Source organism: Papio anubis, chromosome 2, assembly GCF_008728515.1.
Source record: "Papio anubis isolate 15944 chromosome 2, Panubis1.0, whole genome shotgun sequence".
NCBI classification, from domain to species: domain Eukaryota; kingdom Metazoa; phylum Chordata; class Mammalia; order Primates; family Cercopithecidae; genus Papio; species Papio anubis.
Genome location: NC_044977.1, coordinates 144540210 through 144565983, shown reverse-complemented (window position 1 = coordinate 144565983; position 25774 = coordinate 144540210). Strand labels below are relative to the sequence as shown.

Genomic DNA, 25774 nt, shown 5'->3' with positions numbered 1-25774 from the left:
GATGCCTTCTTGGGAAAAAAGTACTTTTGTGTGACTTTTGCCCAAACACCCTGTCCTCAGCCCCTTAGCTGCCTGTCCCCTCTCTCAACTCACATTTTCCCACCTTACACACCCAAGACTTGAAAAACTCAAACCACACAGGCTTATAATAAGATAAATTGACACAAGGCAGACTGAATCATTGTGTCTACTGCAATGCCAGTCTTAACAAGTCATAGAGGTGACATTAAGGCAATTGGTTTCTTCAGCTTTGTTCCTCTCCAAAATAAACTCAATTCTTTCTAACTTTTCTTGTATCTTTAAAAACTAATTTACATTTTTGCCTCAGTGCCTGGGTGCCCTGGGCTCTGGAACTCTCAGAGAATAAACTTCTCAGAGAGTTGATCTCAGAAAACAAAGTGACATCGGGGCTTTCAGTTATCCTTCCGACTGCCTGAAGGAGGTGCACACTGCTATGGAGTTTAGGGTCCCTGAGGGTGCCACCATTTCTGCTAGGGACCGAAAATATTCACCTGATTCAATGAGGAGCTAAGGGAATGTTTCTGAAAGACAGAATCCCAAGATAAGTAATAGTAATAACGACTAGCACTAGCAAGTACATTCTAAATGTTTAAAGGATTATCTCATTTAACACTCAAAACAAGCTTGCAAAGGAGGTTCATTTTAATTTCATTTTACAAATGAAGGAACTAAAGCACAGAGAGGTTTCATCATTTATCCAGGGGCACAGGGCCAGTAGGTGGACAAGTGGGCAGACTGCCTCCTCTTATCCAAGATCTTTTCACCAGGCCAGCAGTTTCTACCTGGTGCTCTAATGAGGAACAGCGAAGAAGAGAGCAGGATGAGGTGGAGGGATCATTAGATGACTAAAGCGCACCCAAGCTTCTCTGAGCATTGTCAGTTCAGGGTGGGAGGTGGGTAACTTCCCCAGAGAGCAAGTGAGATAATTCTAGGGTGAGGCTAGCCAAGGGCACTTGGGGACCAGTAAATTCAACCCTCTGTCAAAGGTTACACTCTTCAACTCTGCCAAACAATAATGACTCAAAGGAAATCTCAGCTCTCCTAGTGGCTGGGGCACTGAGGTGTCTAAGAGCACTTTCTCTTTCCTCTTCTACTGCCTCACAGTTCGAACTTGGAAGTTTTGAAGACAGGCCTTTCTTTCTCCAAAACCCTTCCACGGAATGTCAAGGACAGCGGAGCCTCCTGGGCACCTTGTCTTTTCTCTGCATTCTAGGGAATGATTCGGACCTCAATTCCTGAGTGCCCTCTCATGCAAGGCTTTCCTGGGAGGAATGGGAAGGTGTGGGTAGAAGGGCTGGGATCCTCTCTGGAGCCATGGGCAGGAACAGCTGTGAAGACTCCAGGCAGCAGGATTGAGCAGAGAGCTCCGAGCCCCAGAAAAGCCTTGACTGGAAGTCCTGAGTTCATTCCTAATCCCCACTTGCTCCTCACCACAATACTCAGTCGGTTAAAGGGCTTTAATGAGTGCTCTTTCTCAAAGAGGCCGGGTTGAGGAGAGGCCCCTCTAATCCGTCCCTGAGACGGAGGAAGGGGGCCCTTCCGCGAAAGGAACGGGAGGGGGCGCTAACTCCAGTGTTAACGCCCATGGACCTCCTTTCTCAGGGATCCCATTGACTTGGACACGTCTTGGTTTCCCCTCGTGGCCGCCTTTATCACACCCGTGCGTCTCTCTCGCACCTTTGCGCGCTGGGGTCCTTTCTCCCAATGTTTTACCCAGGACTGCAGCCCTTGCCCTACGAATTGAGTCTACAAGGTGTTCTCTAAGGAGACCCAGCATTCCCACCCCAGGAGTCGTTGTCTTCCCACTCCATCCAGCCCCTTGCCCCAACCAAGCCCACGGGAACCAACTTCTCAGGAGTTAAAAAAGTGTCAGGCGAAAGCCTCCTGAGCGGTAGGTGCAGGGGCAACAAGGTATGCAGGTATCTAGAGGTCTAGTGGCCACACAGTGGAGGAAGGAAAATGGCTCTGGTGATTCATTTGAAATAAGTTTCCCACTGGCTGGGCCAGGTAACAGTGGCGTGTATCAGATGCTGAAACTCACCAGATATCTCAATCGCGGCCCAGGAAAGTGTCATGTGGGCTGTAGCCCCCCAGTCTTCAGGCATAGAGACCTTCGCAGGTATCTGAAGGGAGCCTTGAGGTCTGAGCAATCACTTCTCCCAGATGGGGCAGAGTCCAACTAGGAAGATCTCTGTGGGCAACTGTGCCTGAGACACTCCACCAGCGCTTAGTCAGGTCTTAGAGCCGAACTGTCCTGTCTTTTTCTTTCCTTGTTTTCATTCCCACCAGCTGTTGGACATTTCTCTGGGAATTCAGACGTGGTTTATTAGATGTTGCTCTGAGCTGGAAATGCAGAAAGGTAGCCTTTCCTGGCAGACACTGAGAGCATCCTTCCAACATTTTCCATTCTATAATGTATTAATAAATTGGTTGATGATGTCAGTGTCATTAGGGTGAAATTGGGATGAGAGAAGTCTTTCTCATAATGGCTTCTTTAGGGAGTCCCTCCTTTTTGCTGTCCTGAGACTAGGCCCCCAGAGATATTTGTGTGAATCAGTGAAGAAAGACTGAGGAGAGAATTAGAGGCTTCTGGAGGGCCTCAAATCTCTCCCAAGATGAAGAAACAATAACAGGACACCAGGATTCAAAAGAGGAAGGGAAACATCACATCATTTATTTCCAAAGAAAATAGCCAAATGGAGTGCCATGTACACAAAGGCCTTTGGAGGGAAAAGGAATCACAGATTTAATATCATTTACATTTACATATTTACAAGATCAAGCCATGGCTTTCAACTTTGTTGTTCATTCAACAATCACTTTCAGTCAAACAACTTTTTATTTTCAAGTTAGTTCATAATTTAACTGACACTAAGGAGACACATGATAAATCACAAACAGTGTGGGTAGAGAGGGTACAAAGAGTCTAAGGTTTCAGCTAGGCTTTTGTGTATATGTGAATTATGATTACAAAATGTTTGCCTGTCTGTATAATTCACATTCATTGCGATTATTACATTTTCTCATAAATTAGCAATATAAACAAACATATGGAGACCTCCAGTTAACAAATAAAATCAATATCAGAAACAACATTTTGCAGCAACTATAATAACAGCATGGGTTACAGCTCGGAAAAACTTTACAAGTCATTTATTCAGCACACACAGTGTAGCGGGACCAGCACATCCTTATTTATTTAAACCACCTTTAAAACCACAACAGGAGTTTTGGGGAAACCTGAACTGGGTGAAAGTTTCTTTCCTGGGCACAATATAAAATGAACAACTGCACATGTGAATGAGGGGAAGGATGGGCATTTGCATGCATTTTCGATCACTATGTTGTAGACCAAATCTTCTAAGCTTCAACTGCCAAGATTCTGAAGGAAACAGGAAATTAATAAAACATCTCTCTCCTTCAGCTATTCTCCTTCTTATTAATGGCAGAAAGGGCTTGTTGATTGCTGCTAGTGAGAAGAAATACACAATGGGTCTATTTTTAGCAGAGGTGGCTTTGTAGGAGCAGGAGATATTAACAATTGCTTGGCTGCAATCTTAAGTTCCAAGGATCCTGGGCAAGAATATTAGCAGCTTGAGGGGTACCCAAAGGAACCCATCCAGGTGAACCAACTTGGGCTGATTGAGTGCAAGTCAGAGCAGAAGAAAGCAGACATACAATTATGGACTTAGGGTATGTATTCTGCTTGGACCCTCTCTGCATACTTTTCCTCATGTCCCAAAGCTTGTCCCGAGGGTCCCCCAACTTCTGCATACTTCACCAGGCCAGGCCCTGACCCTGATGTCTAGGCATTGCTTTTGTTTATCCCTTAGCAAGACTTAGTCCTAAAGTTATGTATTGGTGCAGTGTGTGGATATTTTTTTAAAAGAAGTTTGATTTTTATCTCTTTAGAAACGGTTTGAAACTAACGGGGCAGAGAGAGTTTGACAGAGAGGAGAACAAATCGCTGACAAAGAACCTTTTACGTTTCATCAGCGTTGTTAGGACGACAAGCAGGAATGTCTCAGATAATAACTCCCACTTCAAAGATTTCTCAGCTCAATAGAAAGCGGACCATCCTTTTTATTCAACCACAAGGACTGGCACTAAAGAAGACTCCACTGTTTGATTTTTTTTTTCACTGTGTTTATTTTTCCCCTATTCACTGGGGTACTTGGATAAAATAAACAACAAGACAATTAAGGGAACATGGACTTCTAACTTTCCTGCCATCTTCCCCATATTCCCTTGGCCTTGGGCTCTTGAGTTTGCATCTAGGACAAGTCCAGGCCTAAGGGTACCACACACCCTGCCTTAGAAAGAAACAAGTTTGAGGGGCCGCAAGAGACTCATGGGATGGAGAGGAAGAAGAGTGGTAAGGAAAGCCAGAGTGGAAATGTCCCAAGGGCACAGACTGAACTCCTCAGACTCCCCCAGGGTGGCTCCCTTCCCCACAAGTCCCCATTAAACTTAAGCCTCCATCCTACTCAAGAGTCAGAAAGGCGATTTGCACAAAACTGAGTTTGGAATGCTCATTTGTTAAGCTTCGGAGGCTGCATTAAAATCTTTCACTCCTGATCCTGGAGCTCTTTGGTGCGCAGTCAAGATGCACAGAGTCCTTGTGCTCCTCCCTTTCCTGAAAGTGTCCCCTGCTCCAAAGCCTCCCACATCCGGGTGCAGGGTGAACCCCTAAACGCGGGCAAATCGGGTTCTAGGAAGGAAGTATATACTGGAGAGCGCAGTGACAGTATTAAATGGCGTGAAAGCAAAGGTCAGCGCAAATGTATCTTAATAGAGTGTCTGTAGTGAAGTGTGCCGCCTTTGAAGCGGCCGCTCCCCGCGCGTATTTCCATGGCGAGCCTAACGCGGCATGCTGATGCACCGTCAAACTCACACTTTCAACCCCAAAACCCGACTCTTTGAACAACCCTAGCTTGATTAGACCTTTCTCCTTTTCTTTCCCCTCTTACAAACCATTTCCTCGCCTTTAGAAACTCGCCATCAAACCCAAATGCGCCCTCTGATCACCGCAGAAAGCAGAAACAAAGGGGGCTGAGCGGCGATTCAAGCGGCTCTTTTCTTCCTTCACATTATTATCCATTTTTATTATGATCGGGTACAAGTGCCCATTCGCGTGGGTTTTGTTTACCGGAAATTAAATGAAAATGATTTAGTCCGCGTCAAACAAAAATATATACTTGTATACACAAGAAAAAAGGTCTGTTAGACGTAAATATTATGTCCTTAATGAAAAGCCTGGACGGGCTCCAGGCTTGGCCTTTCAGGATTTCAGTGCGACTTGCCCATTGCCATAGAAATCCTAACTTACCATGAAGATGCACCGTGGCGAAGAAACACTGCTTTGTGCGCGGGCCCTTTGATGTAGCAGGCGCAAGATGCGGGGCGCTCAGCTGCGCGGAGCGAGATTACCTTGCGAGCAACGCGATGGACATCTGTAACAAGCAAATGAAAAATTAAAGGCGATTAGTGGCCGACCAAACATTTTTGTTTTGTTTCACTATTTTAGATTAGGATAGAAGGCAAAATGGGGGCGAGGGGCTTAGAAACAGAGGAGAAAGGAAAGAGTCCTACTTCAGGAAGGGGGACTTTTTAAACATAGGCAGAAGCAGTAAGTTCCGCAAATGCCCTCTGCACCTTAGTGGTGGGGTTGGCGTTTGACTATGGGAAAGAGTTGTTTGTTGCCGACTGCCCGCGCTGGGTCAGGCAGCCTCTGGGCCCTATTGTATTAGGGGGAGGCAGGAATTTCAGTCCCCCTTTCTCAAGGACGGATTCACTAAGGGTGTATTTGGAAGATGGCATTTTTTATTTGGAGTCAGGAAAATAGTTCCACTCCAGTTAGGACGTTATTTCATCTGATGAAAGTTGTGGGGACTGTGAGCAGGAGTGCTAATTGTCTAATGGTGTCTGAAGAGGAGAGAGCAGAAGAAAATTTATTAGTGGCAGGGCCAGGACTTGTTTGTTGGGCTCAGATTTTAAAATTGAGCTCTTTTGTGGGGCCCTCCCCAAAGAGAAAACCCACCTCCCTCCCCAACACACACACTGATTTTCAAATTCTTAGGGAACTGGGATGAATCTGCCATAGCTTTACTATTTTATTTTCTTTTACTTCTTCTTCAAATCGTAGCTAGGATTTTGGGGCAGCCCTATTCTCCCTGCAGAGGGGGGGAAGGGAGGGAAACAGGACCTGAGTTTTTTCCCTTTGGCAACAATTGCAAAGGTCTTTCTCGCCCCCTCCTTCAACATCTGGTTCTTTTTTTCTGCAGACTTCATACGCAGCATATCAAATACACATTCCATCTAGACTCACTGGTTGTTTGCCTTTACAATATTTATTATTGTTGATCATTTCTCTAGTCTCTCCTACACTTTTTAAAAAATAAAACCAACATTGTGCAATTACTGACAAAGACCGTCACCGAATTGACGCGATTCACCCAGACGCGGCCGCCTAGGTCAGGTCCCTCCACTTTAGAGGCCTCGACTCAGTGACGTCATCAGCTCGCTCTACACCCGGAGCCCAAGAACCTAGAAGACTTCACAGGCAACGCCTCTACAGGGGCTGGGGTGGGAAAAGGGCCCGGGGAGGCCTCACAGCATTGAATCCTGAAGCCTCTCTGGCGTTCCTTTGTCTGTATTTCTTGTTGTTTTGAATTGACTCGCCACCCCAAGTATACAATGTGGACGACAGGCAGATATTTATCTGTGTGCCCAGGCCACTACATAGGGGTGGCAGCGTGTAACCACCACCCACACACCCCCTGCTGAAAAGACAATGAATCTCCCTTATCTCCTTTATAGAGGAGGTCGGAAAAATTAAGACTTGTGTATACTTTGTTTCAAAGGATACCTAGGGAAGGGGAAACCATAGGAAGGCAAAGAGGAAAGAAACTGGAGTCAAGAAAACGGCTCTGGAATTCCCTTTGCCGCCTTCTGCCGATCTGAACTTCTGAGGTTGGAATTAATGTGGGGGAGGGAAGTATTAGAGTGGGGGTGGGAGAGGCCCAGTTCTCGAGAAAAATATTTCCCATCTTGCGAAGCATGCGGGAAATTTATGGCTTTACTTTTGTCATCTGAAGTGGCCAGGATTGCACCTAAATTCTCCATTTTTTTTTCCATCTCCCTGTCTCTTTTCACCCCTAACACTGGCTTTATGATAATCATGAAGGCGCGTGTAGGGGTGATGGTGCTGAGTGTGACTATAGAATAAATAGGGGGACCATATTTATCTTTTAAAATAATGGACATTATATTAGCGTATTCAGTGAGCTCTAGCAACTATTACAGGTGGCCGGCCTGCCTTCCTTCCTTCCGCCCTCTCCCTCAGAAACGTGGCCTACTCTGCATCCGGTGTGTGCGGAAGCAGCAACCACAGAGGCAGCCCTAATACCGGAGGCGGCGGCGGCAGCAGCAGGGCCAGGTGGTAGCTCTTGGCTGAGGATCGCGGCGGGGGCAGCCGCGGTGGGGCCCAAGCCCTGACACACATACCATTCGCTCAAGTCGGCACTACGCGCCGCCACCGCCGCCGAGGAGGCCACCTGGGACTCGTGGCCGCAGTCTGACGAGGGCGACACGAGGGCAGACGGTGTAGCCGAATCGTAGCCAGAGCTGGGCGGCGGCGAGCGCCCGTGCACCTTCATGTGCTTACGCAGCGAGCTGGGGTGCGTGTAGCACTTGTCGCAGCCCCGCACCTTGCACGTGTATGGCTTGTCGCTAGTGTGCACGTGCGAATGCTTCTTGCGGTCGCTGCTGTTGGCGAAGCGCCGCTCACAGCCCTCGAACTCGCATCTGAAGGGCTTCTCGCCTGGCGGAGGCAACGCAGAGACATTAGTGCTCGCCACCCGCCCTCTCCCCCCAATTCATCTCTCATTTTCTGGAAAAGAACTACAAAAGATTTTCAGAAATCTCTTTCCAGGTGCTCAGGTCGAGCACCCCTTTCCCTCGTGCAGAGAGCGCCCCCGGTGCACTCTCCTGAGCGCCTCCATCCCTCCCGCCTTCCTGGTCTGGGCTCAGGGGGAGGGTAGGGAGGAGGAGCGACAGTGACTCCATCTTAGTCGAGTTTTCATCCTCGAAAATCCTGATCCACTCTGATTGTTTCCTCCAAATTTTCTCCACTTGGAACCAGAAGCACCTCTGTTTGGAAATACATTAACGGGGGAGCTCACAATATAGTTAACGGGGAAGCTCACATCTGCTCGATTTAAAGTTGCTGTTTCAGCCAAATGTCTCTGCCCCTACCCTGCCCAGCCGTTCATCGCCCCCGCACCCCCAACTCCCATCCTGGCCCAAATTGTTTACTAAAGTAGGTTTTGCGCAAACGCCAAAGCGATGAAATAATTTAAGGGTGCGCAGCCGATGCACATGATGTGTGCATAAAGTGGATTCGTGCTGCAGGGAAAGGTATTCTGAGCAATGATTCACTTCAGAGGAGATTTTTACAGGATGTGGAGCCCCCTCCCTCTTCCCTTCTACCCCCCGAGGGCAAACATTTAGCAGCATTCTTCAAATCTTGCCTAAACCGTCCGGGATCCCTCCAGATACGCTCGCCAGCAATAATATTTTATCACGCTGCTCCAGAGGCCTCCCGGAGACCTTGCTGTGGGCAGCTGGCCCTCCCAGTCCGAACTGACTTGTGATGTCGACCAGTCTCCCTAGACCACCCCCACCTGGCTGTCGGGTCTCTCGGGCCTAAGACGAGGGGTTGGCGCAGTAGGGTCCGCACAGGCCGAGTGGGATCCGAGGTCTCTACCGCAACCACGCCCTTGAGCGCTGAGGCTTCGGGAAGAGAACAGCTGCAGCTGTCAGGGCAGGCCCGGCTCTGCAGACTGGAGGGCGACCGGGCGGCTGGGATAGGCCCGGGAGGGGCTGGGATCGGTGGCTGCGATGCCCTGTAGAGCCGAGGGAAGGCGCGAGTGCACGTTAGAGTGATAATATTGGCCGGACTGAGCCCCAATCGGGGAGCTCACGGCCACCTGAACTCGCTGACGTGTGGGAGAGGAAAGGATCCCGAGAATCCGGAAGCCTAGATTCCTGCCGGAGCTGCAAGTGTTGAGGAAATGGGGGAAGAAGGTTCCTGGGCGCTTTAAACAAATGGCTGCCTCCCAGCGCTCTGAGTTAAGGGACCGGCTACCTAGCGTCTAGCTGAGGAGGAAGACGCACAGTTGGAGAACTGCTGTCTTTGTAGTTGCTTCTCCCGCCGCATCCAGGAAAGACAGGCGCTTTCCTGGGGCTGGTTAGAACAAACAAAGCCCCAATTCCCGAGCCCTGTGGAGGCTCGGACAGAGAGGTTTGCGCACAATCCGCACTTCTGCGCAATCAGCGCCTCCTGAGCCCGGGTCTCCGGCACCACCCGGTTGCTGGATTCCCACCCTACAGGAGCACAGTTAGTACACTGAACCCTCTGGAAGGTGTTGGCATCTGCCATTTAGCGGAACACCGGCACCATTTTATGAAACAGTGAGAGAAAGATGCGGAATAAATCAGTGTTCCTATTTGCCCCTCGGTTTATCTCCTCTGATTCCTGCCAGCATTTGCAAACCCAAACTTTCTTCCTTCTCTTTCAAAAAAAAAAAAAAAAAACCCTTACAAAAAAACCCGTACAATTCAGGGCCTGCAAAAGAAACCAAGGTTAGTTTGAGAAAACAGAGGTGAAATGGAATTTGAGGTTGGTGCCCCTCCCCAACAACCCCTCCCCGTCCCCGCGCCACAAAAATCCCGCCAAACGCTTATCCGATCTCGTGAGCGCCTCGCTGGACGTTCACGTAAAACAAAAACAATTATTTCGCTCCAGACGAGGAGCAGAGGAGAAAACAGCAGTGCAATGAGTGATACCGGCAGCCGGGAAGTTCGCAGGCCCCTAGGAGGCCAGGTGAGGCTGCGCCCCAGCTTGCTCCGGAGCTGCAGGAGGCGCCCTGGTCTCCGCGCTTGACATCACCCCCGCCCCCCGCCAACTCCCGGCCTCCAGTCCTTCCCCCTCCCTCCAGCTCCCTGCACCGCGCCCTGGGTGGGTGGGTGAATGTGAAGAGGCAGCGTTGGGCTAGGCCCCTGCAGCCCGCTCGGAGCGTCCTAGGCCTGGGGCTGAGCTATGAGAGACCCAGATTGTCATCCCAGAGGCTCCGCAGCCCGGAAAGGCCTCCTCTCCGACCTTGCGCCGGGTCCGCGGGACAAAGTTCGCAAGCTCGGGGCAGCTGGGCCAGCGCCATTTTCTCGCACTTGTGGCTGGATCTGGGTGTCCCGGCGACTGCGCCCCGGCGCGGTCTCTTCTCCTCTACCTCGGATCCCCAGCACTGACTCGCCCTCAGACGCCGGGGAAGGTGTGACGAGCTCCCGGCCCCGGCCGAGGGGTCCCAGGAGAGAAGCTGGGTGGCGGTGGCCAGGCAGACCGCGGTAGCTGGCCCTCGCCTCCCTCCTCGAGGCACCATTGTTCCGGGATCGCTGTGACCGCCGCAAAGTGAATGCTTTCGGTGCGGACAGTCGCCTTCAAAGCCAGGCCCGGGATTCAGGTCAGGGAGAATCTCAACTCCTGAGAAATTTGCTCCTGTTTGCCACTTCCGCGACTCGAGGAAATGAAACGCCATTAATATTTGAAAAGGCAATTATTTTCCTGTTGAATCGAGAACTGTCTTCATGAATAATTTGTACTGAGGTCTATTGCCATTTGAGAAACATTTTTTTTTTCTCTCTCTTTCTCTATCTCACTCTCTCTCTCCTCTTTTTATTACTTAGGAGGCGGATTTGAGGGAAATGCCCGAGCAGGCCAGACTCTGTACTTTGTTGTTGGTAGTGTGTGTTTTTGTTTGTTTGTTTGTTTTTGTTGTTCTCCCCACCACCACCACCACCCCCCACCGGGAATGAATCAGGGGAGCCGAAAGAACGCACAAAATTCTGTCCTGAAAAGACGAAAACCTGAGCCAGCCGCGGCGCACTGAACTTGCTTCTCTGCTGTAGGTCGACTGTGCTAAGAATTTAACCATTTTCTGCTTCACAGACTTCAAACAGTGGGCCGGCAAAGAGCTGTAAAAGTTTGTTTGTTTTAAAAAACAACAACTCTGCCATTAAAGATGAGTTCCTTCTCCAGCTCAGGACTGCGAATCTACCTTCCGGGTGTCCGCCGCCCGCTCCCGGAGTAGCAGGCCTGGGACCAGGATTCGAGAGTGACCTACCGCCCCTTCCCGGAGCTAAAACTTCGGGTGAGGGGGTGAGATCCTTGCGACATTGTGAGAAACCCTGAAAAGAGCTCAGGGAAACTGTACACTTCCAGACACGCTTTAGAAATAAAGTGCCAGGTTCCAAGTGGACTTTGGTCTGGTCTCCGCGTGTGCCAGTGTCCGGGCCATGGACCTTCCCCGGGAAGGGAGAGTTTGGGGAGAAGATAGGCTTTAGCACAACTAGCCTTAGTCAGTTCTTTGACTCCAGCAATTGTCGATGTTCCAGCAAGAATAGGGGCGAGTAAGGCAAGGCACCGGGCAGTAGGAGAAGTGGGGCACCAAGCTGGAATTTATTTTATTTTCTCCTGTCCCCACTAGTCCCCTTCTCCTGCCCCCAAAATGGGGGAGGGGAGAAGATGTTGATTTCTTAAACTTCCAGGGAGGAGGAGCGAGAAAACCCTAACTAAGGAGAGTACAAACAATGGCTGCTAAACTAATTAATGTAACTTCACAGGCTATCCTGAAAGTGTGAAAACTTTCTCCTTGCAGTTGCATTAATTAGAGATGCTCTGGCCGGAGGAGTTCAATTTTGCAGGCTCTTAAACGGGACTCCTTTTTTTCTGTTAACTAGAAATAGCAGATGTAGTTGACACATGTCCCCATTTCCCTTAACAACTTGGTAAATGATATTTAAGGTGGCTAGGTCCCGTTAGGTCTGTGCTAAAGCAAAAGTGAGGGTTCACCAAACATCCCTAGTGTCTGGCCACCAAGGCTCAAAAATAGGTACAAAGTTAGCCCATTCGACTCCCAACTCCTAAAGAAGGCTCCAGGGCCTGGTAAACCCTCAGACCAGGTGGGCCAGGTTATCAGGACGACAGGTGGAAGAGTTCTGCCCTGCAATTCCAAAGGGACCAGGAAAAAAGTTAGACAGCTGTTCTTATGTCTTTACGACTTTGGGGAACAATGCTGTTTTTAAATATCTCAAAATCAAACTCTTAAGCAGAGATCACATGTCTGCACACACAGGGTCTTAGGCACGTTCACCCTTGTCCCCCCAGAACGGAAATCCCGCACTATCCTCCCTACACACAGCCTCCGGAAACTTCTGTGATTCTAAGAATAGAAGCGCATAATTAATATTTTATGGCCTTGGCTCATGGTAACAACACCGAAATATCTTCCCCCTCCCCTCAGTTGGGACTTGAGGAAATCCAGACCCGAGGGCCTGCTTCCCCAGAGGGTCCGCACGCGACAGACAGCGCCGAATACTGACCTGTGTGAGTTCGTTTGTGTATTTTGAGATTTTCTGATCTAGCAAAGACCTTCCCACACCCCGGGAAAGGACAAGGGAAGGGCTTCTCGCCCGTGTGCACGCGGATGTGATTTACAAGTTTGTATTTGGCTTTGAAGGGCTTGCCCTGGCGCGGACACTCCTCCCAGAAGCAAATGTGGTTGGCCTGTTCCGGGCCGCCGACGTGCTCCACGGTGACGTGCGTGACCAGCTCGTGCATGGTGCTGAAAGTTTTGGAGCAGAGGCTCGGGGGCGCGGTGGCGTCGGCCGCCAGCCACTTGCAGATGAGCTCCTGTTTGATGGGCTGGCGCATGTAGCGGAAGAAAGCGCCAGGACCGTGGGGCGCAGCGAGGTTCACCGTCAGGTTCATGCCCCCGTAGCCATGCAGAGCTGCGGCAGCTGCCAGGGCGTCGCTGCGGGCCGCAGGCCCTGGCGGGAAGGGTTCTGGCCGCGCGTACATGTCTCCAGGGAGCCCCAGACGCAGGAGTCCATTCAAAGGATGGCTGGGGGAGGCCTGGGGAGGCTCCTCATGGAGGCCCGGGAACACCGAGGGGCTGGAGGCGGCGGCGAGCTGGGGGCCATGGTGTCCAGAGCTGCTACCTGTTGTCGAAACAAATAGCACGCATGAGAACCGGTGGGGTGGGCTGCGCGCTCTTCCCTGGGCCCCGGGGGGCAGGCCCAGCCCAGACGCACTACGGACTCTGCAGTCAGCCGTGGAACTCAGAGCCAGACCGCGCCAGCAGTGAACCCGGTGGACAGAGCAAGGCCAAACACCTCCGCCGCCGTTGGACCGGATTGCTGTTCGGCCAGGTCCCCTGCGGTGCCATGAGCTGGAGAGGGATGGTAGCCGCACAGTAGATGTAAGGGGTAATGGAAGGCGCAGGGCTGAGTCTGTGGGTTGCTGGGGGTTCTGCTCCAGAGGGGTAGGACCTGAGCCCCAAGCGCACTTTGGCAGCCAGCACCCCGGGGCGCTCCGGGGCACGGTGCTCTGCCGGGGAGTGGAGGTGATAGAAATGATGGTGTTGGAGGTGGTGGTGGTTCGGAAGCGCCCCAGCCATATATATTTTCAGTGCCCCGCTTGGCTAGGAGAGAGCGACCGGCTGCATGCCGGCCCAGGTTCCCCGGAGCTCCCTGTACCGGGCCACTAACACCACTGCCACCTGACAGTGGGGAGGGGAAAGGAAAACTACACAAAAAAAACTTCTGTAAAGTTTTTTTTTTCTTTCTTTCTTTCTTTCTTTCTTTCTCTCCTTCTTCTCAAGGTTTGGATTTGGGCGCGCCTACCCCCTTGGCTATTAATGCCTACGCGAAATCCTGCACACTACAGAAGTAGCAGCAGGGCGCGTTAGGAAGTCAATAGAGATTCAGGGCTGTGGCCGGGACCCACAGAGAGGAACAATTGCCTGGGTCGCCCATTGGCCAGCGGCCGTGTCCTACGTCAGTGATGACAGGTCCTGCCGCACGCGGACGGTCTCTCTCTCTCTCTCACTTCCTCGCTCCACCCCCAACCCCCTCACACACCTCTCCCTCAAACACACACCCTCCTTCCCTCCCTCACCCCACCCCCACAGCATCTCACGCTTCTACTGCTCATGCGCTCTGACCTGGGCACAAATCCTTTTCTCTCCCCTTGAGCCTCCTCCCCCTCCTCTTCGGAAAGCTGAGTGCATCAGTTTTGACTCAGGGCTCCTGGAAGTACACGGGACTGGGTTATGCCACCCTTCACCACAACTTTGGGGAGGGAGCATTGCGCTGCGCCTAAAGTCCTCTCGGGACCTCAGTCGGGGCTGAAGGCTAGCATAGTGTGCGCAGAGATGGCGGTCTGGTTGGGCAGTTTGTCCCTGTAGGCTGCAAGAGGAGGGGGTCGGGATCGAAGGACCAAAGGAAACTGCTGACTCGGGGGCCAGGAGCTGAGAAACTCCTAGGCTAGCAGTCTTTGAGCCTAATTTTATTTTTTGGCTTTCTCCGAAATGTCTCGTTTCCCTCATCTTTCGGGTTCTTTTCGTCTCTCTTATTTTCCCCAAACCCTCTACCTCACTTCGTCTTCCTTGCTTCTCCCCTCCCCCTCTCTTTCCTCTATACTCTCTTCCCATTTAGCCTTGCAGGCCCCTCCTCCCCGGTGTTGGAGAGCTCAAAGACGCGCGATACCCAAGGATCTGGCCCTTACCAGGGACAGGATTAAGCGGGAAGTGGTGACGGCCTGGAAACGCTGGGCTCGAACCCATGCCTTCCTGAAAGGACCCGCCCCGCCACAAGTCACACCCACCGGCGGGCCGGCTTTCCAAAGAAACAAAGGAGTCGGGCGTGCATCCAGGAGAAACAGGTTTTCGCTCCGGAATCTCCCTGGGCCAATCAGGGATGCTGAGCGCTATACCCTGCCGTCGTAAGGAGCCTCTGGGAAAGGGGATTTAAGGGTGACTTCCAGTTTCAGCTTCGGCTACTTGTTGCCTGCGGTCCAAGCTGCCTCTGCTTCCTCCTAGCTCGTCTTAGGCCTCTCTAGAGAGTGCACGCCGCGTTTCCCCATCCAGGCTCTGAGAGAGCCTGCAGGCTGCCTCCCACAAGATGCCCTCCAGTGCTAGGGGGGCCACTTTGGTGCGACGGGGGTCGATCGGTTGAAAAAAACTTAAGTTCTGGCCCAGTCGAGTGTGGCAAAAGCCGAGAGGCGGGGGATTGGGGGGCTTTGGGGGCAGGAGGGTGTCCTTTGTCTGAGCGGAGCGGCTAAGGTCAGCTGCGTCGTCCGAGGATTTAAAGGGCTGCTGGCCCGGACTCCTACCTTGTCGCTGCAGCCGAAAATGTCAGCCTAAGTGCTTGGACTTCCCTGGCGGCCATAAATAGTGCCCCCCAAACAGAGAAAGGCTTGTATTTTTAAGAAAAGTTTTAAAGATTGGGTAAAATATCCCATACCCCTTAGCAGAGGCTAGAAGTTCCGGCAGATTACCAGCAACGCTGAATAGAAATGGAATGAATTGCCCCTCCCCCTATCCCCAGCACCAAGGACTATTCTTTTACATTTCCTGGTCGATAAATAAGGGTTAAAAAAAATTTTTTTTTAAATAATTAACTGATGTATAACAGTTGGCAGATTCTTTGAGACCTTCATTTAATACATTGTTCCTCCCCTGGGTGCACTTTAGGGAGGGATTAACTTCCACAACAATTTCTTTCCACTTAGACACGTCCAAGTCTTTCTGCTCCTCCTACAGGAAGAGCTTGGATAACTCTACCAATAGATACTCTGTCAGTATTAAAAACAAAACAAAACAAAAAACAGAGGAGTATTTGACTGCCAGACCCCCACTCTCTACTCTCAAAACCAAGGGCTTCCACACTGCGGTTTTGAGACCAGACTCTCAGAATATGCCTCCCTGGCTTTCACCTTCTCTCATGGTTTACTCCTCCACCAACAGCCACCAAGTCTCTGATCCTTCCCCTGTCTTCCCTTCATCCAAGCAGTGGTGTGGCCAGGTTTCCAGCGAAAGGTTTCCACATCTCAATGAGTCATTTCACATCTCCCCACCTCACAGGTGTATGTTGAATGATGCAATTGTCTAGGCAACTCTGGACTGAACCCATGAAGGGCTCCAAAAAGCAAAACAAAAGCCAGAGTGTGTTCTCCTCTGAAACTCCTTGCCCAGCTGTTTTTACTATCCACATCTTAACACCGAATGTATTCAGCTTCTGTGATATTTAGGTTTAAGTGCAGGGGCACTTCTGCAATCGTCTGGCAATTAAAATATTTTTTCTTCCCTGGAACCTAGGTAATCTACAACTAACAGTTCAGAATGTTTGTCAAACTCATTCACTTTAGCTTTAAGACTCTGATTTGCACAAACATGGATTTTTTTCTTTCTTTCTTTCTTTCTTTTTAGAGAGAGTCTCGCTCTGTCACCCAGGCTGCAGTGCAATGGCATGATCTCGGCTCACTGTAACCTCTGCCTCCCAGGTTCAAGTGATTATTCCACCTCAGCCTCCCAAGTAGCTGGGATTACAGGCACCCAACATCATGCCCAGCTAATTTTTGTATTTTTAGTAGACACGGGGTTTCACTATGTTAGCCAGGCTGGTCTTGAACTCTTGACCTCAGGTGATCTGCCCGCTTCGGCCTCCAAAAGTGCTGGGATTACAGGTGTGAGCCACTGCACCCACCGGATTTCTTAATATATACACTGTGACCCCACCTCCATCAAAAGCTTTGAATAACAGTATGGACAGACAGGAGAAGAAGGGATTTTGGCTGTTTGAGGCTGTGGAACCTTTAGGAAGCTTGGTGAGTCTGTTGAACTCCTAATAGTCCAGTATTTGCTGTACATATTCATCATAGAAGAAAACACTAACTTTCTAATAGAAGGTTGTGAAAATAAAGATGCGTTTTTTTCTCATTCAAGTTTATGGGCCCTCTGGAGTTCTAACCACTGACTCTCTGGACTCCAGGGATAAGAAACAGAGGTTTTATACACATAGTCTGCTAGCATACTACACACTCTCTGTTAGTCACTTTGCCTTTGAAAAGCTTTGAACTTGTGTATGACTTTTTTGTGCCAGCAGCAAAAGGGCAAACATATCTGATTCAGCCAAAATCATGGAGAGTAGGCTGGCCCCATGGAGCTCCTTCCCAGATGCAGCTTTCTCTTGAAAGCTGAAAACATCTGGACCTATTTTGGGTAGCTGCTTCTTGCTTGAGTAGCCAGGGGTCAGTAGGCCTGCAGGTCACTGAGGTTGCCTGATCTTTGGAAGTTCCTTAGAGGCATATGGTCTATATCTTGGTTGGCTAAACCCAGCAACGGGACCAGACATTCTCCTAGAAGGGCATTTCCCCAGAGACAGCAATAAGGGAAAACCAATTGTACAACTAATATTTACAGACAAGGAACTTTGGGCAATTACATAAGGGTCTTCAAGGTCTATCTTTGAAATAAGCCCCAAAGCAGTATCCAGTTAAAGGTGATAGGACATCAACATCTGAGAGGCAGAGTGTAGTCTTTAGAGAGATTATTTTGAGTCTTCCAGAGCCTGGGAAGCAGGGAACCCAGGCTACAGATATTATCAATTGAGCAGGCTAAGGAATGGTGTCTCCTCAGTGGTCTTCAGATTTTTTTTTTTCCAGAAACATCTCACTATACATGTCCCCAACACCCAATGCTTGACTGACACATTCTATTCCTACCCATGCCTGAAGCTATAGCATTGTTAAGTCTACTTTTCTGTTTCATTTGTAGAGAAAAAGAATATCTCACAACCCACAGATCTTTAGCAGATGTCAAAATGAAGCACTGGGAGCTTGTTTTCATGGGGACCTATTTGGAGCGTATTCCATCACTAGACCCCAAATATCTCTCAGTCTTCAGAGCCTCTGCAAACCAGTGCCCAGAATCATGCCCTAAGCACTTTTGCTCACCCTACCCAGACAAATATAATGGCATAAACAAGTGATTTCCTAGTTCTACTTTCTAGAAATAGAACATTCGGTGGCCCTAGCATCTGCCAGAGCTCCTTAAATCGCTGGTTTGAATGTCTGATCTCACTCTCTTGCAAAGGAAAAAAAAAAAAAAGGAGGATATTTCAAATCAACAGCTCGGCTATGTTTCCATTTTAATGTTTTAAGCAATGCTAAATTAAATGATGATTATTAGTTGTAAGTTATGCCCAGATCAGCAGCTGGGCCCTACTCAGCTAAGGGCCACTGTATAGAACCTGGCTAGAAACAAGTCTTGTCATTTAAATGTTCTGCATCTGAATCAATTGTCACTTGTTCAGTTCTTTCTTCCCTGTTTCTGTCCAGTTGCAATCCTAAACAGAGGTAAATTTCTTTAAAGACTAGTCACAGACAGACTTCAAGATTCCTACAGAGGGAGGTTGTCTCTATTTTTATGCAAAGAAATAACTTAAGCCCCAGGAGCCCATCCATATTTCTAAGTCCAAATTGTGCAAAGGAGATGAGATCTATTAGGATTTTGGCAATAAAGGAGGATATTCGTCTCCTCTGCTATGGAAATTTGAGTTTTAAACATCATTAATAGAACTGAGTATGGAAGAAAATATGCTTGGATTGGCTTTAATTTCCAAGCAAGGATTCTACAAAGCATCCTGTGACAAAAGCTTAGGAAACATTGCTTTTGGATCTTCCAAAACAGCATTAAAGAATCGAAATAACTGAATTTACATAATAATTCATACCTCTCTTGAGACTTTTGCCATCAAATCATCCCCAAATAATATAGAGAGCCATTTCCTGAGTTGTCTATTTGACTTTGGTTAAGAAGGTTCCTTTGCCTACCAATGAGGGAACATCTTTGGAGGCAACCATCAGCTAGTGATATAGTTGAAATGAGGAAAACTAGACGCCTGGAAGGGAAAACACCCAACCCTAAATCATATGCTTATTCTAAATGCAATATTAAATTAAATTCTTCACAATGAAGGTATTCCTGACAGAGCAGCTGTCAGTCACTCCCTGGTCAGACACCACATTGTGGGAACCTCGTCGCTACCACATTGCACAAGGCTGGTATCCCTGGTAAAGATGATGTATATCATGTAAACCCCATCATCCAGATCAAAGTCTGCTTCTTTCATGGAAGCCAATACATGTCAAACCTCATTCCAATCAAATTGTCTGGAAATGAATTCAAGATGAATATGTCATAGAATAACGTGACAGTGGAATTGCAGAAGGTCAGGGGTGGTTGTTTCAATAAGAGAATTGTCAAATATTAATTCTGGAACGTCCAGATGAGTAGGCATTGAGGGGGATTAGCCGGCTGCTGGTGGGACGTTGTGTCATTGATTTGTGTGCAAATGTATTGAACACCAAGGTGTTCTAAGTTTCATTTGAACTCAAGAAACTCGACCCAAACTCTCAACCCAACATAAACGAAAGACAAAACAAAACTTCCTACTTAAAAAAAAAAAAAAGAAAAGAAAGAAGAAGAAAAGAAGCTAGCAAACCAATATTCAAAGGAGGATTTTAACTTACTTGACTCTTTCAGAGTGTTTCGGTAAAGCCGTAATCGTTTCCTCATCACCAAGGATGTCTTGTATCTCATTTTCTGACTTTGAGCCTGTTTGGGAAGAAAAGAGTGACAGTCACTAGTTAAACAATTTTATACATCTGTGTGGCAACATTCTGTGGCTTGAATGTATGAACGAAAGAAGGTGTTGATCTGAAGATCCTTCGGTCATTCTTTGATCATTTTCAAATTTTGAAGCTAAAGAAAAGGATTCTGCCGGGAACTGCCCATTTTGCAAAATAATGTATCTCTGGTGATAAAAACATTGAAAAATTATAATTTCCCAGCTAGGTTTTTATTTGAAACTCCTTTGTTGTTCTGCCTTGCAATCAGAAGTAAGCTCTCTTTTAGTCAGTGCTCAAAAATCTGTAGCTTCTCGAATTTGAATTAATTGTATAAGAAATCTTATTATTTTTCTGAAGTTTATTAACTGAAATTTAGTGAGGTGTGGTGGGGAGAGTCTACTGAACTCTGAGAGGTTAGCAGTTAAAATTTGATTTATAACTGTTGGAACCAAGAAGAGAGGAATTTCTTTGCAGGTTTTCAAATCCTGCTTTGCCTGTGGTGGTGCAGAATTCCTTAGCCTCACATTTCCCACACCCCAGACCCATTTGGGATTCATCACCAGTTGACTTTTTAAAGTTAATATAAAATTTGTCAGATTAAAAAGGTATAATTTTAATCATTTGGTTCAAATCATCCACATTTCATATTTGAGAAGGGTAGAAATAACACCTCCCATAAGATGTACACATTACTTATCAGATTCACTTTGCAGTTAAAACTACCAAGCCATTGGCCGCCTTAAATACTTAAAGCCATCCTGAGGACCTCTGCATCCTGTCAGGCAAGGCTGAGGCAGTTGAGCAGCCAAACAGAAGCATCTACCCGGCCCCCACCCTCAATTTGGCCTAGAAAGAAAAACAGTCATTGAAAAGGTCTCAGGCTGGACAAACACAGCAAGTCCTCTGTCAATGGGGATGTCTGCCCACAGAACAAGCAGTTGTTTAACTTGTTGAACCACAGGCCAAATCCAAGTGGGACTCTGTTATCTTAAAGGGTATCCAGTTCTCTGTGCACAAAGATCTCTCTCTCTCTCCCCCTCAACCTCCAACAAGAATTCCAACTAGCTTGGCAGCTTTTACCTTTCTATCTCCCCTCTTTTCTAGGTCCAGGCCTGGGAGGCAGGGGGGTAAACTCACCTTTTCCCAGAGGGTATTATTATTTTCAATTATTTCTAACCAAAAGGCATTCTTCCCCAAAGGTAATAAGCTCCTTCCAGTGCAAATCAGGAAAGAAAGGAGGCCTAACTTTGCATTCCTACAGAAGGGCGGCATGCTGGGCGTCCTCGCTCTGAAATTTCCTCATGGCAGGATGTCTGGCATGGAGAAGTCCTGGTTGGTTGGCAACAATAGAATTTACTCTTTTGCTTCTGGGGTAAATGGGTGTGAGGTTCCCTAGAGATCTCTGTCCACCCATAAGGCTGCTCCAACCCAACTTCTAAGAGGTATGGATCACTTCTGCTCCAGGTCTTGTCAGCCTTTTGTGCACTGCAGACCCATAGACACGCAAACAAATGTTGCAGAGGTCGGACTAGGGCAGGCAACTGGGACCTTAGGAGTCTCTCTGTAGCATTTCCATCACCCAGCCTACACAGGGAACAAGGGTAAACATCTCCTTTCGTGCAAACTCTGACACCGCTTAGCAAACAAGCCAGTCATCTTGCTGAAGGAGAGGTGAGAAGATTTGGGAGCAATCCTGAGGCCCCTGGACCTGAGGTCTCAAACAACCACGGAATATAGAAACTCAGTTTCGTTTTCCCCAAAGGCTTGCTCCCCACGTCAACCACGGCCTCCTAATTACCAGTCCATAGCACATCCTGGAGACTTTTTGGAATCTGCCCTTCTGCCCCCACCTTGAGAAGAGGAACTGGTGCTTGGGAGCTCCAGTGATTGATAGTGCCGGAGGAGAGCCAGAAAGGTGGGACAGTGGGTAGGTGCAAAAAGCACCATTTTTATTTGGGGGAGCCACGGAAGCTGCAAGTTGTGGGGCCGACCTAGCCGGCGCAGGACTACCCAAGGTCAGAGGTCAGCTGCAGTTAGAGACTTCAGTTCCCGAGCTGCTGCTTACTGATTAGCCGGCAGCGGGAAAGGCATGCCCACCTCTCCGCTGTAACTTGTCGCTGGCGGGCGCAGAGCAAAAACCCTGAAAGCTGGCTGGGAGCTCCAAGCCAGAGAGGAAACTGACCTGGCCTTTGCCCGCTGCCTGATTTCCCCATCTGCACCCCGCACCTTCCTGGCTTCCCTCCATTCGACCCTCAAGCGCCAGGAGTTTGCTGAGACTGGATTGTGCAGGGGCTTTTACTCATTCTCCTATTCTCTAGAGGGAGAAGCTTGGGTTTCCCAGCTCGGGGCTGAAGTAAGTGTGGGCAGCCTCCGGGTGCCCAGAATAGAGTTTGTATCAGTAGATCACCTGCAGGATCAGGCTTGGCATTTAGCCCTCCTTTTGAATCACCCCTCCCCCAACCTGCAGGCGGGTAAGATAGGAGAAAAAAGAGCGGCGTGCAGTGGTGTGGGTCGCTGCCAGGCCAATACTGTCGGAAAGCGGGGAAAACATAACCTTGGAATCCAAAGAGAGTTTCCTGAAGACGGTGACGGTCGAAGTGCAACCCTCCAAAGCCCCCCCGCTTTCCTAAGACTTTGCCATGGGCCATCCATCAGCCCCAACTTTCAGGTCCAACCTTTGAGCCAGTCCTAGCTTTCTTTCACAGCTCAGCTCTGTTTCCTCCTCACTTGCCCCTAATTTCCAATGTCCCTGGGCCTAGGCTAGGGGCCAGAATCCTAGGAGCTGCGGCCTGCTCCCCAGAGAGCTAGTTGCTGCTCTTGTTCGCACTGGAGATAAAGAAAGCCAAGTCCCGAACCCACTGCTGGCCGCGCGCAGAGAGCAGATCCCAGCAGTCAGCTTCCTGAGGCAGGACCAGGATGAGGGAGGGCTAGGAGCCGCCCGGAGGTGACTCAGGCGGCATCTGCCGTCAGGTTGGGGCGAAGAAGTTCCGTCGTCTTGCTGCCATCTGTGCTAACTTGTCTCTTTGACCCTGGAGAGGGGAAGCAGAGACCCTCCTAGCCATCCCCTTGGGGGCAGAGCAGAGATACCGCCTGTAAAGCCCCCCTCCCGGCACCCGCCTTGTTCATTTTTCGCGAGGGAAGCTCTGGGCCACGACTTCCATTCTTGTGCCCACGGTGGGGCACCCAGGCAATTTACAAGGAGAGAAGGGAAGACAGGCAGGCAACAAACTGCTCCTGGTTCCTGTACCAGTGGGAGCCCCATTTGTCCCCCTTTTCACTCCTCCTGGGAAGAAGGGATGGACTCATCCTCGGCGCTGCCCCTTTGCAGAAGGGCCCCCCTCCTCCCCTCATTGTCAGTGGGGTGGGGCCTGTATCCACGGTTGTGGGGTGGGGGGATGAAGGAGGAGATGGGGCAGAAAGACTGGCTGGGCCTCTTCCCCCACTGGGGTTTGGGTGCCAGTGGCCCGCTTGAGGGCACTTGCTACCCGCTCGCTGGAGGTACAGGTCTCATCTGTCTGCCCCCTGGACTCACGCACTTACCCCACTCCACCTGTTGCCAGGATCGCCTCATTTCTGCACATCATTTCGGGGTGGCTGAGAGGGGACCACAAACCCCTCCAAGCCTCTCTTTTGTGGTTCCAGCGAGGCGGTCATCCTTCATTTCTCCTTTTCCAGCTTTCGGGAAGCAGTTAGGGAATGTATGATGAAGCAGAAATGAGCCGTCAGGATGATATTTTAATGGCTTATATGTCACGTTGGTGCATGTGGCTTTGAACTGGAGCCGCTCGCGTTTCCTGCAGAGAGCGCCGCAAATCCCACTTGATAACTTCTACAACCCACAACTTTTTTTTTTTTTTCTCACATTCACTCTTACCCCTGTGTATTTGGATGTGTTTCCTAAAAATATCCTCTTGTAAACGTCCCCGTTGGATTTTCCACAGACTGGAGAGGAGAAGACTGACTTTTCTTTTTTGAAGAATTATTTTCCCTCTCCCCCTCCCAACAGCTACCCTTCCCCCTTAGGTCTCCTCCCTTGTTGTGTGTGTGTGTGTGTGTGTGTGCGCGCGCGCGCGTGTGTTTCCTGAAAGGCGGACGAGGTGGGTTCAATATATGTTCTCCCTAGTGAGAGGAATACAGCCTCTAGAGAAAACTTCTTGCAGATGAGGTTTTCTCAACTCCGGGGGAAGTAGGATCCAACTTCCCCTTGTAGGTAGAAAGACTTAGTTGCTCCGATATATCTTTTTTTTTTTTTTTCTAACGAAGTGTATAATAATTTTTGAAAATGCCTCAGTCCTTTCCTTACCTCCACTCCTCATTCCATTCCACTCAAAGTTGGTGGGAAATGCTGGGCTGCTAGACTCAGACTTGTTGATGGGAACAGGACAATTTTTTTTTTTTTTCTCGAATTTCTATTTCCCAGCACAAGCACAAATGCTCAGTCAGGTCCCTTCAGGCACCGGGAAATCATCTCGGATACCCAAGCTGACTTTTGAGCAAGCACAGCCCATGGAAAGGGCAGTCCGGCCGGCCAGCCCCAAGCGAGAATCTAGTCGGTGAGAAGACCAGAAAACCAGAAAGGCGAGGAGCGGCGGACGCTGACCCTGCCTTCCTCCAGCCGGTGCAGTCAGCGCTGGCGTCAGGGCAAAAAATATATTCATTTTCATTTTCCTCTCGCTGGGGCACTGGTGAGTTTCCTAACCGGGCCGCCTGTGAAAGGATGAGTTGAGGTTTCTTTGTCTGGAAAAAGAGTTTAGGGCTTTGATTCAGCTGCAAAGAAGCCAAATGAAGTTAGAAACAAAGGGTAAATTGAAGGATTCCGACTCTTGGCTTTTTGTGTTTTCCTTACTAGAAAATAATTAGACCTAATGAATATGCAGACGCTTCAGCTAAACCCTCGGCCAGGACTGTTGGGTTTTAAACAGAGCTGCGGAGAAATGCAACCTTCATCCCCACAACCCCCCGCATCCGAGTGCATTTTTTGAAATGCATAAATGTTGCTCGGCTTAATTGATTGAGTCACAGGGATTTTTTTTTTTCCTGCTTTTAAGTACCATACTCCCCTACCTTTCAACAATCATTTTAATATATAGTCAATGGCTCTTTGTGGAAGGGACAAAAAGAAACTACGCGCAGTTGTTGAATAGACTTTGCGCTAGGCAAAGACAGGTTAATCGAGGGCCGCATCGCGAAAACAAGCGAGTGTTGTATGTTTGCACTGAATCCAAATGTCTGCATTTTCCTAACTAAATCAAAGGGAGTGTTATTTCTTTTTCTGCTCACTCATCTGAAGGTAAGTAAATTTTCTCTGGCGATCAAAAGCCTGGTCGGCAACAAAGACCGCGCCCGCTTTTTCCACCGTCCTGGTGTGGCGAGTTGCGGAATTTCAATAACTGTGACAAGGGTGACTGATTTGTGAACTAGAAAAGGTTTGAATGTCACAAAATTTACATTGGTCCTATCTACTGGGGATTTAAATACCAAAAAAGTATTCGGGGATCTCTAGGGAGCTTTGGGCAGCCCAAGGGAACAATGGCGCATTGGGAAATTTACAGTTTTACCTGAATGAAAGGGGCCCAAGTAGGGAACAGGAGTGAGGAGAGACAGGGTTAGCGGGGGCAGTCGAAGGAGACAACGGAAAGGGAGAAAAGAGAAAAATAATACAAGACAGGGAAAAAGTAAAGGAAACTGACAACAACATTTCAAATTTGCCATTAAAAAACTCAAACCTCAATAACCTGGGAACTTAAGCGTTCATCCACCTGTGTGTGTGAATGTGAGTGTGTGTGTGTGTTTTGGGAGGGGGTGCGGTGGTGCAGGAAGTCTGATTAGATAAAAGCGAGAAATACAGAGGCTACCGGTTACACTGAGAAATTACGTTTCTTGTAAAGAGAGCATAGTGCCCGTGTGCTCCCAAGATCTTAAATTATAAACAGGAGGGGGACCAAGCAAGAGGGAAACAAACTTCAAAAGGAGCAAATAACAAAAGCCTCTTTTGCTGCCCTTGAAGCGGGGGGGAAGGGGGAAGAAAGAAAAGAAAGTTGCTGAATCGGGACATTCTGGAAGTGCCTTTGCTGTGTTTACCAGCCCCATCCCCGCCTCCTGCACCCGGAGACGTCCGAAATCTCTAATCGCTCAGCGAAGAGTAGGTTTCGGGAAGGGCCGCGCGGGGGTGGTGGGGGCAAGGGAGAAGGAGGAATGTATATGACTGTGAGAAGGAAAAGAAAT

The 25774-nt window shown here is 49.1% G+C and overlaps 1 protein-coding gene and 1 long non-coding RNA gene across 5 annotated transcripts; one reads left to right on the top strand and one right to left on the bottom strand.

The window, feature by feature from the left end:
* Positions 1-2664: 2664 nt before the first annotated feature.
* On the bottom strand, positions 2665-25772 carry ZIC4 (Zic family member 4). 4 transcript variants are annotated; one of them, XM_009201546.3, is made up of 5 exons: positions 23090-25772; positions 19451-19535; positions 12460-13077; positions 7528-7843; positions 2665-5474 (listed from the first exon to the last, which is right to left on the bottom strand). In XM_009201546.3, coding segments are annotated over exons 2-5 (1005 nt in total). In that variant the 5' UTR covers positions 19521-19535; positions 23090-25772; the 3' UTR covers positions 2665-5473. The 4 variants fall into 4 exon arrangements, with proteins under 4 accessions (XP_009199810.1, XP_003895031.1, XP_009199813.1 ...); XM_003894982.3 differs by lacking the exon at positions 23090-25772 and adding an exon at positions 20687-21006; XM_009201549.3 differs by lacking the exon at positions 12460-13077.
* On the top strand, positions 9750-11336 carry LOC103882298. Its single transcript, XR_001900047.3, has 2 exons — positions 9750-10541; positions 10765-11336. It is a non-coding gene; the product is annotated as an uncharacterized LOC103882298 (long non-coding RNA).
* Positions 25773-25774: the final 2 nt, after the last annotated feature.

Excerpts from the sequence above, each read along its gene's own strand:
- ZIC4 (XM_003894982.3), bottom strand. The coding sequence starts at position 20,821 with ATGCCGCCCTTCTGTAGGAATGCAAAGTTAGGCCTCCTTTCTTTCCTG. Across the intron at positions 13,078-19,450 it reads AAACACTCTGAAAGAGTCAA|GTAGCAGCTCTGGACACCAT; the intron begins GTAAGTTAAAAT and ends TTTCGACAACAG. Across the intron at positions 7,844-12,459 it reads ACACAAACGAACTCACACAG|GCGAGAAGCCCTTCAGATGC; the intron begins GTCAGTATTCGG and ends TGCCTCCGCCAG.